Source organism: Eumetopias jubatus, unplaced genomic scaffold, assembly GCF_037043125.1.
Source record: "Eumetopias jubatus isolate StellerSeaLion01/CBP00866 unplaced genomic scaffold, mEumJub1_p1.0 scaffold_7, whole genome shotgun sequence".
NCBI lineage: Eukaryota > Metazoa > Chordata > Mammalia > Carnivora > Otariidae > Eumetopias > Eumetopias jubatus.
The window spans coordinates 25,009,314-25,024,836 of NW_028274813.1; the positions used below are offsets into that span (position 1 = coordinate 25,009,314).

Sequence of the window (15,523 nt, forward strand, 5' to 3'; positions counted from 1 at the left end):
TCTGAGTTCAGGGGCACCCATATGCCTGGGACCTGGTGGGAAAGGCTCAGGTGAGGTGAGCGTGGGGCCGACTTCCTGCAGGTGGGCTGCAGGGACACAGACCCTTGGAGGAGGGAGCTCAGGAGAGGTCTAGAGCACGCAGACCCCTTTTGACTTGGCTCCTTCTGGTCCACTGAGGCCTCAGCCAGCCCTTTTCTGTGTCCTCCCCTGCTGTGCAGCCGGGTGGTCCTGATGGGGGCCTGTCCTCAGAGGCAAAGGTCTGTACCCTTCTGACTATGGCAAAGGTGCTGGGTGTCACCAGCATTGTTCCTACTCAGGATTCGGTTCCTGCAGTTCTTGAGTGGTGGCAGCCCTGGGAAGGCGGCCTTACTCCACCAGAAAAGGCTTCTCTGTGGAGGACACAGCCCCCACCCCCACCGCATGCCCGGCAGGGTGTCTGCAGTGTCTGGGCCAGGACCATACCGGAGGCCACTTGAGTGGTCTTCAGTGCAGGGTGCAGGTGGCCCCAAGACAGGAAGGGTCCTGCTCGGGAGGCCAGGGAATGGCCCATGCCTTTGGCTTCTTACCCTAAGCTGCTGCCCACCTTGGTTATGCTGGGGGCCCAGGCACTCAGGTGGGTGTGAGGCAGGAACAACTTTCAGTGGCCACATCCTTGACCTTGAGGGTCTTCTCATTAAGGCCTGGGGCTTGGGGAGCTGTATCTGGTTTCCCATCCCCCAGCATCTGGGGAGAAGACCCCTCTCCATGAATTCTGCCTCTGCCCCTCCCACCTTGTAGTAACCAGCCAAGGTTGTCTTCATCAAAATGCACACAGGTCCCGTTTAATGAGCCCCGAGGGATTGTGTCCCAGCTGCCCTTGCACGAATAGGAAGGAGAAGGTCTCCACCCTGCTGCTCCCGGGGATATCCGCCGAGGGGCAGAGGACTAGGAAGGGTCTCAGCTGCTCCTTGCTCTGGGTGATCCCCTCGCAGGGGATGTGCTTGATCAGGCCCAGCACACACACCTGTGCTTCCTCAGACCGCAGCGGCGGGATCAGAGTCGGGCTGGGGACCGGGGGCGGGGGAGCTGTGGAAGCTCCTTGGCAGGGCAGCTGGTAAAAGGGTGGCAGAGACCCTGGAGAGTCTTCAGTGGGCGTCTTTCTGCCCCCTCCTCTACGCACATCTTCTCCACTCTGACCCCAGGAAGGTCCCTCAGCCTGCAGTCTCTGTGCCCAGCGCTTCAGCCACCTTTCCCGAGATGTGGTGCCCGCCTGTAGCCTCCATCCCATCCGGGTCCCTCTGCACTGCCCAGCACCTCCCATTCGAGCTGGTCAGCAGGGCGGGGCCTCCATGTGGCCAACAGCCGCGGTGCAGATGTCTCCGTTGGGGCCTTCCCAAAGTCTGCAGGAGGCAGCGGGGAGGTCCGGATGGCCCTCCCGCCTCCCCCTGCTGGGCCCTCCCCTGGCCGCCGGTCCCGTGCAGTCACCAGGTGGAGGCCTCCGGTCCTGGTCAGTGGTACTGGCTCTGGCCCTCCAGTTCCAGCCCTTCCTGGAACTGGGCGGAGCCCAGCTCCTGTGCAAAGCCCCTCACGCCATTCTCCTCTTCTCCCTCCTCCGGCTGTCTGTTTATGGTGCCGTAAGTGTGCCGAGCGGGGGAGGAGGCGGGGGACAGGTTCATCTCTGGCTCCTGCAGCACAGTGGCCACGTACATCTGCTTGGGACAGAGAGCGGAGACGGGGGTGAGGTCACACCTGGGGTTGGGCCCTGGGCACACCCTTGCACTCATGCCCTACCCCGGGGCCTCTGCCCCTCTCGAGCCACGGATCCTTCCTTCTCTCCCAGCAGCCCAGGGCCTGGCCGAACCACCTGCTGAGGTGGTGTTGATCATTCAAAGAGCAACTCCGACTCTGAGGGTGAGTCAGTGCAGGCCTTCTGGCCCCTAGCTCACTGCTCCTTCACTAAGGTTCCGTTCATTCTTGGTGCCAGGTCAGGCTGAACCCGGCGGGGAGACGACACGAGGCTCCCCTATGCTGGGGTCTGGAGAGACCTCCATCCCTGAGCTAGTGCACTTCTTAATACAGCGGGAGCTGCACCCACACCTCCCCTGGGGTATGATATCGGCTGGCCTGTGAATCAGGATTTGAAACGGAGATTGCTCCCGAGGTCCTGGCCAAGTGACCTGTCCAATGCAGGAATGGTCCCGGGAATGCCTGGGAGGGCAGCGGAATAGAAAAACAGGAAGTACTAGGGACAAAGCTGTTTGTCATCATTTGAATGGCTTTTAAACCAACTCCTTATTTTGAAAATAGGTAATTATGGAATAGAATTAAATCCTTCCTCTAGGAATTCATGTCAGTGAAACCAAAGAGCCCTGGTTGATGAGGGAACACTTTTCCTACAGAAGAATCTAGATATTTGTAGCATTCCAAAGTAAACCCCATATAAACCTTCTGGTCCTAAGGGGCAGAATGGTAAATGAACAACAGAAGAGGCTGCTGTCATCCCCCTCATCTGGGAGTAACCAGCATCCTTAGTGGGAAAAAAATGGGATAGTCTGTTGTGTCCTGGTGTATGCACGGCACTGCCTGCCATGCGTTTTAGCCCCTAGGGCTGAATCGGAATCTCTCCAAGCCTTTGGACTGAGCTTCTAGTTTTCAGGGAATACAGGAGATAGTGGAACCTGCTGTAAGACATCATGAAGAAATAGCCAGGAAAACCCAGAAGGTGGGAAATTCTGCAGGACCACTGGCTGGGTCTCTCTGACAGGCCATAAAGAAGAGACTGTGAGAAACTACAAGAGACATATGCAGGGACTGGATTCATCTAGCACAGAGCCTGGACTGGATCTTGGCTTGGATACGCTTTGAGAAAGATATTTCTGGAACACTTAGGACGACTTGAGTATTTGAAGACATAGAAATTTATGTACATGGAAAGGTGGAGATTATTAACTAAAATGCAGATTATAAAACAGTATGAACAGTATCATTTCATTTTAGCAAAAATTATATATATGCCTGGGAGAATAGACACTAAGTTATCAGTAGTCTTCTCTGGGTCATGGGAATATGAACTTTTTATTTTCTTGTTTTTTCCCCATAATTACCTACAATGTTCATATACTACTGTGGTTATCATGAAAGATTAAGAAAATCAATTCCAATGATTTTTTTTTTTTTTTTTTAAGCTCAGGCTTCAGAAATCGACAGACCTGGTTCAAACTTTGTTCTTCCTCTGCCTTGCTCAGTAATGCCCTGGGGCCTAAATTAATTGACCGTTTTGAGCCTCAGTTTCCCTATTTGTAAAATAAGGATAAAGACCCTCTACTGTGTGGGTGTATCATATCATAAAGATTAGGAGTGAGAATGGCAAAGTGTCAGGTTCCTAAGGGGATCCCAGAGGGGTCATCTTGTGAGGGCCCCCGGGGAGAGATGGCTACGTGAGAAGAGGCCCCTGCTTTGAAAGCTTTGTAGACTCTCCAAAACCAACGTCCCTTCTCCCCACCACTTCCCAGAGATCTGCCCCTCTCTGTAGGGTTTTTTCCCAAGCTGAGGAGGACCTGCAGCTCTGTGCACTGGGGGTGGGCATGTCCCCCACTGTTGTGTCTGTACACTTTTCCCCAACTCTGTGGCAACCAAAGAGCCCCGTCTCCCCCACCTCCCCCCCAGGGCCCTGCTGCCCACTCTGCATTTCCACCACGTCAAGAGCTGTCTTCCAGTGCCCAAACGCTCCAGAGTCTCTCTTCCGGGCCTTTGCACAGGCTGATCCTCCTCCTCGAATGCTCTTCCCCCACATCCTATTCCATCTAGCAACTCCTACTCCCATTCCTAGAGTCGGATTAGATGTTCCCTCCTCCGGGAAGCCTTCCCTGAGTGCCCAGGCTGGCTGGTGCCCTTCTTCAGTGCTCCTCCAAGGTGCCCTGGCATCGGGGCACCCAGCTCAGGGCAGGCATCGGTGGCCCTGCATCCACACTGGTGGCAGGGAGGTGGGTGAGCACTCGTGCCCCTCCAGGCTGAGCCACAGTGAGGGAGCCAACTGGGCCCCTGCATTCTGACTTGGCCTGTCTCTTCACGAGCTGGTGGGCTCACTCATGCTGCTGCCGTTGCCTTACCATTCGGGGCAGACCTCCAATAGTTCCCTGCAGCTCTGTGTGCGCCGCTCTGCCCAGCAGCTGTGCCCTTGGAGGCAGCCTTCGGGCCCGAGGCCGAGTCCCGGCACGTCCCTGTGTCTACACGACTGATCTCGCTGTGGCTGGGCCTGCCCTGACCTTTCTCTTCCTCTTTGAGTTCCTTTTAGAGTATGTCCTGCCTCTTCCATCTTCCCATCTCTTCAGCCACGGCCACGGCAGCAATTTGACCTGGGCCAAGTCCTGCTGGGTCAGGCGAGGGAGCCCCGGGGCGCCCGTCTCCTCCCCAGTCCCCGAGGTGGGCACTACATGCCAGTGCCCCCCCACACTGCTGCTGAAGAAGCCCACCCCTGCAGGTCCCCCCCCTCCTGACCTGTCCCCCGGGGTGAAGGCAGTGACTCACAAGGGAGGTGGGCGTGGAGGAGGTGCTGCTGGGCTCCATGTCGAACACGGTCTCCATCTCCTCCTCGGGCTGCAGCAGTGGGCAGAGATGTAGAGGGTCACAGAATGGGGGTGTCCACCCTCTGCTCCCTCCCTCCCCAAACCTGCACCCGGTGCTCGACGCCATCTTCTCTTTTCCCAGACCTGTAGCCCCGGGCTGCAGCCCAGGGGGACAGGAAGAGGACCAGGATGCTGGTGGCCCTTCTGAATGGTCCATCCCCAAGAACCATAATGGGGGGAAAGTAAGTAGAGTTGGGATTGGGATTCAAATACGAGCCTGCTCGGACCCTCGTAAAGGCTTGACTTCAACTGCCTCTTCTTTCCCCCTGGGGGTTCTCCTTCCCTCTGAGACCAGTCCAACATCATGGTTTACGTCCCCTGCCATCTCCTTTCTCTGGAGTGGACACCTGGGCCACCAGGTTGCATGGCACTGTTGGATTGGGAAGACAGAGCCAGAGGCATTGTCCACTTTGGTTCGTCATGGCACTCGAGCCAGGGATGGAGGACGGGCCGGGCAGAGAGTGCAGTGGGGGCCTAAGCCCGGGGCCCCCAGATGCAGCGCCACTGAAAGTAAAAGGTCCTCTTCCAAGAGGCTCCCTCCTTTGGCTCAGCAGGATACCAGAACTTTGAATTAACTTCCTTCCTTTTCTTTATATACAGTCATTTAAAAAGGACACAATTTACTATTAGAGACAGAACACCTGCATTCGTTGACATGAGCAGAAACATAAATGAATGTGAACCAATAGAAAAATGGGTAACCACGAAAAAAAAAATGTTTCCGTTCCCGGAAATCATTCTAGCATGTCCGCACAGATGCGCCACTTTGGGAGATGCCCACGGAGGTCACACAGCATTGCTGGCCTGGGTCTCAGCAGGCAGGGACTGGCTCCCTTCTCTAACGACAAGGCCGGGCTCCACTGGCAAAGAGCCCAAGGAGTCACAGGGCCCAGAGAGCCTGGCCTCAAGTTCAACAGACTGGGATTGCTAAAAAGTATGATAACTAACCCCCTCCCCCAGGGCATCATCCTTCTCTGCACCCACCCTTCCGCCCTTCACCCCATCTTCTCTCTCTCAAGCCTCCTTCCTTGGACTGGTGCTCCCAGCTCAGTGGCTGGACAGGCTCGCGCTGTCGGAGGGAGGGATGGGCCAGCAGTCTGCTGTTTGGAGGAGGTGCCAGAGGGGAGAGGAGAAGGGGACAGCTGACTTTTAAATCTCCCCACCACTCAAGGGGGCCGGTGCCTGGGCCACGCAAGGGCACACACACACGCACCCTGAGTTTGCACACCCCATCATCGGAAAGGCAAGAACCTTTCATCTCTGTGGCACCGTGGGTACGCAGGTTGGGAGGTAGCCTAGAGCCATGGCCCGGGGGCCAGTGAGAACGAACGGAGGAAAGGAAGGGTAACTCACCTCATAGTCAGATACCCCCTGGAGCTTCCCCAGAAGAGTGCTAACGAAGGCGATGACCATGGAAATGATGAGCGTGGAAAGGGAGAAGAAGGTGATGGTGTGCAGCGTACCTGCCAAGAAGAACAGGCCGTGGGGTTTGGTGCTCGAGGACCGGAGCTGTGGGCAGGAGTCTGCCAGCCGAGATGTGGGGTCCTTGGGGTCCTCAGCCCCTCTGTGGGGGCTTCGAGTCCAAGGCAGAGAGTCCCCTGCCCCAGTTCTCCCCCTAGCAACTGGAGTCAACGCACCTGGCCCATGACATCATCCCTCAGTGCTCTGGGACCAGTTTGGAATTTGGCATCTTATGGATATGAAAAAATTTAATTGCCTTTAAGTATCCACTCAAGTGCCCATGAGGCATGTCCTTCTCGACCCGTCAGTTTCCATCCCACATCACAGTCGTGGGGCAGTAGCTCCAGGTTACTCACTCATGCAGTGGCCCCAAATATAGCCCCCAAATACAGTCTCTGACCCACACCCGTCCCTGCAAGCTTCCATGCCGGCCCTCACCTGTGCTAATGGCCCTGGAGAGCGAGCCGGAATTCAGGTCAGGTACATTTCGCTCGGGGATATATTTGGTAACTTTTTTATGACACCAGTTTTCTACTGAGGTAAAGATTAAAAATCAATCTTTACAGGGCGCCTGGGTGGCTCAGTCAGTTAAGCATCTGCCTTCAGCTCAGGTCATGATCCCAGGGTCCTGGGATCGAGCCCCGCATCGGGCTCCCAGCTCTGCAGGGAGACTGCTTCTCCCTCTACCCTTCCCCCCCGCTTGTGATCTCTCTCATTCAAATAAATAAATAAAATCTTTTTTTAAGAAAAAAATCAATCTTTACAGTCAGAGGCTAACCCACAATGATGCTGGTCATTGTGTTCCTATAAAAGCAAAAATGGCCAACAGCTTTGGTATCCAGCCATGGAGAGCTGACAGAAATGGGCAGAATTAATTCAAAGGCCTGTGCTCAAACAGTATTTCAGTAACACAGAAAATTGCTCAGAATGCTATGTTGAGTTAAAAAACTCAGGATACGGGACTGAACATTATGAAATGGAAATCATGATTTTGGGAAAAGCAAGAATAAACCAATAAGCCCCTCCTGCTCTGCCCTCTCCCCCGAACTGTGCACACAGAATGAGGTCTGAGCGCAAAAGACAGGCTCCAGGGGAGAGGACAGGGCATTCAGATCTTGAAAATAAATGTATAGTGTTTTATACTTCGGAGAAAAATTGTTTTTAATAAATGAAGTCCTCTAGGTGGCAGGGAAAGGCGGGGGGATAAGAAATGGGGAGATGGCTGACAGATGGGTGACGCACAGAAGTAACTGGGAGCAGAGCTGTTTCCAGCGGCCGCCGGGACAAGACAGTAAGAAAATACAGTTTCCTTTCTCCAGGCCACTGAGATGATGTAGGTCCAGGGTCCCTGAGGGAAGACCAGTGTGGGGAGAAGGCAGGAAGCTGTCTGGTGGCAGAGAGGATGCACAGGTCAGTGCAAGCTTCCTGCTTCAGAGGGGATGGCTCGCATGTGGTCCACAGGGACAGGGAAAGCAGCTCTGTGTAGCCAAGAGCAGGGGAAAAGCTGGCCCCTGGGGCAGGCCCCGAAGCCTCCTCCAGTTTTTAGGCAATCTGGAAGACCAGGCATCCCTAGGATCCCAAGGGGGATGTCACGGGAATTAAGCCCAATAGCTAATATTTATTCCTGCCAGCCTTGAGTTAGAATGAAGGAATGTGACGTTTCTGGCTCTGAGGGTCGTAAACCAAAGTGCATACCGTACCGTGTTGGTCCAAGCCCTCCCCTTAGCTTCAGAGGTCTGCTGGGACTCTGGTGCGAGCCCTAACTGAGGCCTCAAGAAGCCACCTGGGTTGCTGCAATCTGTGAGCAGCCCTCGCTCCTCCCAGGCCTTCTCTGCTTGCACGGAGCAGAGGTGCTGTTGAGGGCTGTAGGCAGCAGTGGGGAGTAGGCAGGGGCAGGAAGGCCAGGCACGCCTGGGACCTACCTAATCGCAGGATGGAGAAGAAGAGCATCCAGAACAGACCCAGGAGCGGTGCGAAAATGGCCTGGTAGACCGCGGCCATGTGGATCTGCTCGTTGAGCTTGGTGGGCGCGTAGGAGTAGTACATGTTGTAACGGTCGGTGATGTGCTTCATGCACAGGTAGAGTAGCCCTGCGGGGCCGGGGGCAGGGGGGTGGGCGCCACACACTCAGGGGCTGCTTCCACAGCCAGGCCCCCCCAGGCCGCAGAAGCCAGATTCAGGTCTTTCCGGGCAGCGAGGGCCAAGGTCGGGCCGTGGGAGCCCTGTGGCGCTGACTGCCGGGACCCCAGTTTCCCTTGATCCCCCAGAGTCTGTTCTGCCAGTTGGGTGAAGGGTCATTCCCTCAACAAACATCCCGTGTGAACAGCCATCCAACCTCCCCTGACCTGCACCGGCCCCTCCCTGCTCTGCTGACAGTCTGTCCCTGCCCGGCCTCCTCATACTCTGAGGGTGGGGGGCTCAACCCCTCCTCCCGGCCTGAGGGTGCGCAGCCCTGGGGGTGCCCGAGGGAAGACTCACCGAAAGGGACAATGATAGGGCAGGTGATGCTGTATGCTATCACCACGCTGAACACATTCATCATCCACGCATACTCGCGCCCATACTGGAAGTCCATGGCCTGGCTCTGGGGCGGAAGGTGGGGGTCACTTGAGGTGGCCTGGTCCCCTTGGCTCGGCTCCGTCTGTGGCTCTTTGTCTATCCCCGGGGAGCTGCCTGGCAGCTCAGGCCTGGAGGCAGGCTCCCTGCCACCCCCAGCCCACCTCGCAGCTCACCTCGGCTTCCTCATGCCCCTAGCAGGCTCCCTTCCTGACACCACCCCCCCCCACAAAGGGAAGGGCTGTGCGCAGGGAAGGGCCCGGCCCCCACCTTTCTGATGTGGACTCTCTCTGGCTCCGACCTGGAGAAGAAGAGGCGGGTGCTATACAGGAAGAGGGACCCCAGGCGCAACAGCTCCATGCCCGTGCCCAGCAAAGCCGCCGTGATCACATAGTTGACGAAGAAGGCGCCGTTGTCCGGCAGGAACACACACCTGGCCGTGTAGACAGTGGAAGACAGCACAGAAGCCAGAGGGAGAAGGAAAGGGCCAGGACGTTGGGAGAGGGGTGGAGATGGGGATGGAAACAGGAGGGGGGGGTGGAGGTGGGGGGGGTAGAGATGGGGAGGGGGGTGTAGGTGGGCGTGGAGATGGGGGTGTGGAGGACGAGGGTGGAGATGGGGAGAGTAAGCTTCATATGCACATGTGCCCCCAGCCCAATTTAGGTTAATGCACACCCTTCTGAGCAGGAATGGGGCTGGTCTACATCAAGTGTGGGTGTGTTGGGAAATACACTCTCTGGCTTGATCTAAAGCAGGGGTGCTTGAACAGGACCCACAGACCCCAGAGAGTCCATGGGGAGAAGCTTGGGGGGCTCTGTTGACCTTGAATGTGAGCAAATGAAGGAGACATGTGTCTTGACATTCATGAGCCTCTAACTGCAATGTACCACTTCTTTCCATTAAGAACGTGGGCAACAAATCACAGCAACGTCAGCTATGGCTATGACCCAGTCACCAGCTGCAATCACATATTTTCTTGGGGCGCCTGGGTGGTTCAGTTGGTTAAGCGTCTGCCTTTGGCTCAGATCATGATCCCAGGGTCCTGGGATCGAGCCCCACATCAGGCTCCCTGCTCAGTGGGGAGCCTGCTTCTCCCTCTCCCCACTGCTCCGGCTCTCTCTCGCTCTCTCTCTCTCTCTCTCAAATAAATAAATAAAATCTTAAAGATATTTTCATAGCCCACTGCAGTTGGTGGTGATATCTGACAATACCTTTGCACTCACCATCACTTCAAAATGAAGGTAGTTATTAAACATGCAGCTAAATTAGATGAGCGGACTTTACGTGATCGAAATGTTCCTGTCCGCAGGTCTGTGCTTGACATAGCTGGCCAGCTTCAGCTAGAAGTCATTCAGCCAGCTAAATGAATGGCCACACTGCCTGTTCTCACGTTGGTGACCCAGGCATCTCTGTTGCCTGTCCTTTGTCCCCATCTACAAAATTCCTTCAACTTCTTTGAAAGGAGAAATCTGTGAGCTCTCTGGATATATTTCAGAACTCCTTCAAAAACTATTCTTTCTTGAAGGTATCAACATTGAGGCATGGACCTACAACTTTCTTCTCTCTCATACATAAACTGTATGGAAGATACTGACCTAACCAAAGATGAACTCATTCATCTTAGAAAAAAAGAGTCCAACTTATCACAATTATAGTTCAACTGCAGAAACCTTAGAGAATCCTGGTCCTTGCCCTATAAAGCAAGCTTGAAAGCTTGCACATCATATGCAACATTACATCTTTGAAAATTGGGATTTTTTTTAACATTTGTAACCTAATACCAAACCTAATACCAAAACAAAATCAAAATTGGCCGGATGCCCAACATGACACGCATGTTGCTTCGTCAAAGATCCCTCGGCCCCACCCAACTGAATGTTCTGCTGGCTAAGTAGCCTCAGGGTTCACACTGACATCTCTAAAACAATAAAATATAACTTTAGCTTGCTTGTATTTAAAATGCATCGTCCTCTTATTAAATGCGCTAATAAAGATTTTATTACAAATGTACTTTTTAAAATATTTTGCCAGCAATATTTCAGTATAATTGGTTTTCTTTGTAATCCAGGTATTTTGTGCATTTAAAGACATCTATTCAGAGTGCACATAAAACTGGCAGAATCTGAATAAGCTCTGTGGATTGTATAATGTCAATTTCCTGGTTGGGATTCGGCACTATAGGTTGTGCAAGATGTTACCAGAGGGGGAACTGGATGAAGGGTACACAGCACAGTGTGGGGGCAATTTCCTGTAAATTTACAATTATTTCCAAAACTTCATTCAGAGAAGGGATCCCTGGGCTTTACCAGATTGCCAGATAGGCCCCGGGCCCGGGAAAGGTTAAGAGTCTGCTTAATGAGAGTCTTTGCATGCATTCATCTCTACCTGTGTGAGCAAATGAAGGCGACACGTGTCTACCCGGCATGGACCCATGGGAGCCCCAGCATACACGGAGGGCACTCCTGGGGCACATGCTCTAGTACTCACTGGAACCTGATGGATGCCTGCTCCAAGTAGTAGATGTCAAAGAGCCACCGGAAAAAGACATCCAAACTAGAAGCAAGAACAAGGTAGGCCCTTTAGTTAATGAATCTAGGAACGGAGGCTTGGGGTTCAGTCCCTCTTGGGCCTGGCTTGCTTCCCTCTGTCCTCCCCGGCTCAATCCCTGGAGGCACTGGCATTCTCGTATTCCAGCTGGTCAGTCCACACTGCCTCTCTGCCTTCTTAATGCTGGGCCACCCCTGCCCTGAACCCTTTGGCCTCTCATCTCAAGTCTGCCTCTTCTAGCAAATCTTCGCCAGCCATTTTCCCCACAGTGCTCTCTCTCTCTTCTGATTTTCCACTGCACATTGGCTGTGTTTTTCCCACCTGGGGCTGTCAGTTAGCTGATATACATGGCTTCTTGCCCCAGCTGGATGATAAGTTCTTTGAAGGCAGAGTTCATGGCTGACCCCTTAGGGTTCACAGGATACCTGGCTCATGCTAGGCTCATGACCGGCACTGGACTGTCATTTGAGGAATGGATTTGTAGCGACCACAGGTAGGCCTATAGTATCTGAAAAAGGAGGTTCCAACTCTAGGGTGAGCCTGTCTGAGAGAGGGATACTTGGAGGGGAGGTACCTGGTCAGTCCCATTGAGGGCAGAATAATCACCATGAACACCAGAAAGATGTAACACTTGTTCACGATGATCAGATTCTGGCTTGATCTAGAAGAGAACAAACAAACATGTAATAAGAACCAGAGGCCTAACTACAGAATGGATGGGAAGACAGAGACAGCGACCTGGCCTAGAAAAGGGTTGGACAGTGCCTACCAATGCCACCCTCACAGAGCACTGGGAGCTGTGTGGTTGCTGGGAGGGCAGGGGCAGCAGCCTCAGCCAGCCTCGTCAGCCTTGGGCACAGGATGGGCGGAAGGGCACACAGGTGCTGTGTGCTTGCTATCTTTGTTAGAGGGACATTACCAACGAGGCTCAGGATTCCTGCAGAGTTTCAATAATCTACATAAGCCATGTTCTTGGCCAGAGAAAAGACCAGTAAGGGTTTCTGTTAGGACAAACCTCTTGGCTTACTGCCTGGTCAGATGGTAGGAACTTCTGGTGTAGGAAATCACTTTTGAGACCCACACAGCCTTCAGGCAAAAGCAGGTCCACCTGCCCCAGGATATGGTAAATACCTTCCACCCAATTGGCTACCACCATAGGACGAGGAGCGCTAACCAGCTATTAGGGCTAAAGTTCCTATCTTTTAAAACCTGGGTGCCAGGGGCATCTGGGTGCCTCAGTCCATTAAACGTCTGCCTTTGGCTCCGGTCATGATCCCGGGGCCCTGGGATGGAGTCCTGCTCAGCGGGGAGCCTGCTTCTCCCTCTGCCTCTGCTCTCCCCCATGCTCATGCTCTCTCCCTCTCAAATAAATAAATAAAATCTTTAAATAAAATGTGGGTGCTGCATGGGCTACACAGGTCTACAGGCAGGTTGGGTTCACAGGCTCCTCTCCTCCTCACCCCAGGCCTCCTGCCTGCAGGTCCTAGCTGCCTATCTCTGCTAACAGCTCCATCCCCTCAGTGCGTGGCTGGAGGCTGAGGGAGCAGCCCAAGGAGCACTTGGTTTGGGCCTGAACGTGCCTTGAGATGGTGGCCCCATCTTAGCATTCCTGAGGCCAGAGGCCCAGAGACAACTCAGTCCCCTCTTTCAAAAAAAAATAATATATATATATCTTAGATTTGGGGATGGTTTTGGTTATCAAAACCCATGTCAATTTGATTCCCCGGGCTGGATGGGAGGCCCCGAGCACCAGGCTGGTGGAGGAGTGGGCAGGGGAAGAGGCCGGGGCCGGGGCAAAGAGCAGGGCTGGGGGAGGAGACCCCCCCCCTCACCTGGTCCAGTGGGCCTCTAGGAAGGCGGAGAGGTAGACAATCAGAGGCATGATCACTGTAAATGCCCAGAGCATCAGGGAGGGGAAGAACTGGGTTATGACTGGGTTCTGTGGGGGTAGAGAGCGGAAGGGTGGAGAGACATCAGTGTAAGCAGCACCCCTTCCCCTCTCAGGCCAACCCTGCTTCTCCCACACCTCTGGCCTCTTCTCTCCCCCTCCTCCCCCCACTTAATCCCAGAGCAGGTTTGGTTTCTCTGAGGCTGTCCAGTGGACCTGGCCTTCCTGGTCAGCCTTGCTGGCTAGCAGTCTGCCGGGCTGGGGTGGGCAGAGGCTGACACCCCAAGGTCAAGTGGTGCCCTCAAGGGGCACGGGTCTTCTATGCTGAGGTCCCCCGGAGGGGCAGCCTGGGCTTTCCCAAGGGACTTCGCCCTCGGGCCAGGGCCAGCTGCTGTCACTGACATCTCTCAGCTCAGAGAGAAGACACTCCCTTTCATGTGATGTTGTATGAAAGGTGCTAGAGAAGGGGGCAGGTGTGAAGGAAGAAACCCTAGGGGAGCTGTGGTGCCCCTGGGGCCTACTGTGAAGCTGACAAGGGGGGTCAGAAGCAAGCAGCAGAAGTGGTGCGTCTTGACTGTGCGTGTGTATGTGTGTGCACGTGTGTGCATACGTGTGCGTATTGTGCACACGCATGTGTGTACATGTGCGTTTGCATGTGTGCGTGTGCATACATGTGTGCATGTGCGTGTGTGCCTTGCATGTGTGCATGCATACTGTGCACGTGCATGCATGTGCATATGTGTGCCTGTGCATGTGCGCATGTGTACTGTGCACGTGCATGCATGTTGTGTGCATTGCGTATGTGTGTGTGTGTGCATGAGCGTGTGTGCATGTGCATATGCGTGCCTGTGCATGCGTGTGCATATTGTGCACATGCATGCGTGTGCATGTGAGTATGCATGCGTGTGCACGAGTGTGTGTGCACACGTGTGCGTGTGCGCGCGTATGCATGTGCATGCGTGTGTCGCTGGATAGGGATGGAGGTAATATGGAAGAGGAGGCCTTCTAGGCCCGTTATGACAGCCTGGAGGCTATAGGATTTGGAAATGGGTGGGGCCAGTCCAGTTCCTCGGCAGGCCCCTGTCAGGATGAAGCAGCCTCTAAGTTCAGGGATGGCCCCCCAAGCCCTGGCTCTCCCAGCCTGGAGTGGGTGTGTCTGGAGTGAGGGTGGTGGAGGTCCTCCTTCTCCCGGATGGCTGCATTGGAACTGACCTCACTCTTCCCCAGCTTCAACCCTCTCCCTCAAACGAGGGACCCCTAGCTCTTGAAAGTGGGGAGAACAGAGCTGTCACACGGCCACATGTTGGCGGTGCACGGGAGCCGTGTTCCAGGGCCCCCCCATCCCATCCTTCCCTCATCTCCCTGGGGCCCCCACGTCTGGCCCGAGCAGAGGCGGCACCTGCAGCTTCTCAATGGGGCGGGTGACGTTGTACATGTCGATGGTGTTGATGATGATGGCGGGCGTGGTGAGGAAGAAGAAGAAGAAGAAGAGGAAGGTGTTGATTGCGATAAAGCGGGCCCACCAATGGAAGCGGCGGACAGACAGGTGTTTCCTGGGGAGGGATGGAGGAGGAGGAGGCATTTAGGAGCTCGGGTCTCAGCCCTTGGATGGGGCCCACGTGCAGATTCCTGCATGCCAGCTGGAGACCCAGGCTGCCCTGGTCTAATTCAGCCCCCGGGGCCCAGACCTGCATGCACTGGGCCCTGGATCTGCCCCTCAGTCAAGTCGTTGGTCAAGGCCCTGGTGGTGGGCTGGGTTTGGGGGTAGGCTGAGGCTGTGGTGCTCAGCAGAGGACAGGGCCCAGCCCCGTGGGCAACAGAGTAGGAGAACAGGCCCCGATTCCTTTCCCACCCTGTTCCCTTCTTCAGTCTCAGAGGAGCTGAAAGGAGAGGGGAGGAGCAGAGGGGGCTTACCAAATGATGTCTTGAGGGTGTGGGGCCAGGGCGACCCTCCAGCGGTAGGATTTGACGATGGTGCTCACGGAGGACTGCTGGGGGTGCACGCCGCACTGGATGTATTTATAATCTTCCCGGATGCTGCGGAGATGCAGGGAGGAGACAGAGGTCTGGGGCTGAGGACAACGGGCTTAGGAGGGGGTCTCATGCCAGGGTCCTACAGATGGCCCCACTTCCTAGGGATTCTCGAAGCCTTGGGAATGCCTCCCAGGATCTTACAGTTAGGCAGCTCCTAAAGCCTAGTCCCTGCAGGAAAGGGGCAGCAGCGGGAGGGACTACCTGGGCAGGGAGGGGACCACACGGTTCTCAGTTAAAGTCTTTTCCCCTTGACAGCAGGGACAGCACAAAGATATGCTCTTTCCTTGAGGCTGACGGGGGAGGCGCTAACTTCAGCCTCATATTAGTATTAATAGCTACCAACTGAGTTCTTTTTGTGTGCCCGACACTGTGCTAATTGGCAATGAATAGAATCCCAGTCGAACAGATTACTAAATTGAGATGCCTGAAGACA

At 54.7% G+C, this 15,523-nt stretch overlaps 1 protein-coding gene across 1 annotated transcript in view; it reads right to left on the minus strand.

Annotated features, from left to right (window-relative positions):
- Nucleotides 1-1,487: 1,487 nt before the first annotated feature.
- Nucleotides 1,488-15,523, minus strand: part of TMEM63C (transmembrane protein 63C) — a 34,698-nt gene continuing 20,662 nt past the window's right edge. Inside the window, exons 12-22 of the mRNA XM_028101993.2 lie at nucleotides 14,971-15,093; nucleotides 14,456-14,609; nucleotides 13,001-13,107; nucleotides 11,743-11,829; nucleotides 11,109-11,174; nucleotides 8,892-9,054; nucleotides 8,544-8,649; nucleotides 7,988-8,155; nucleotides 5,958-6,067; nucleotides 4,507-4,575; nucleotides 1,488-1,688 (exon numbers count right to left, since the gene is read on the minus strand). Coding sequence (XP_027957794.1) covers nucleotides 1,488-1,688; nucleotides 4,507-4,575; nucleotides 5,958-6,067; nucleotides 7,988-8,155; nucleotides 8,544-8,649; nucleotides 8,892-9,054; nucleotides 11,109-11,174; nucleotides 11,743-11,829; nucleotides 13,001-13,107; nucleotides 14,456-14,609; nucleotides 14,971-15,093 — 1,354 coding nt within the window. The remainder of the gene's footprint in view (nucleotides 1,689-4,506; nucleotides 4,576-5,957; nucleotides 6,068-7,987; nucleotides 8,156-8,543; nucleotides 8,650-8,891; nucleotides 9,055-11,108; nucleotides 11,175-11,742; nucleotides 11,830-13,000; nucleotides 13,108-14,455; nucleotides 14,610-14,970; nucleotides 15,094-15,523) is intronic.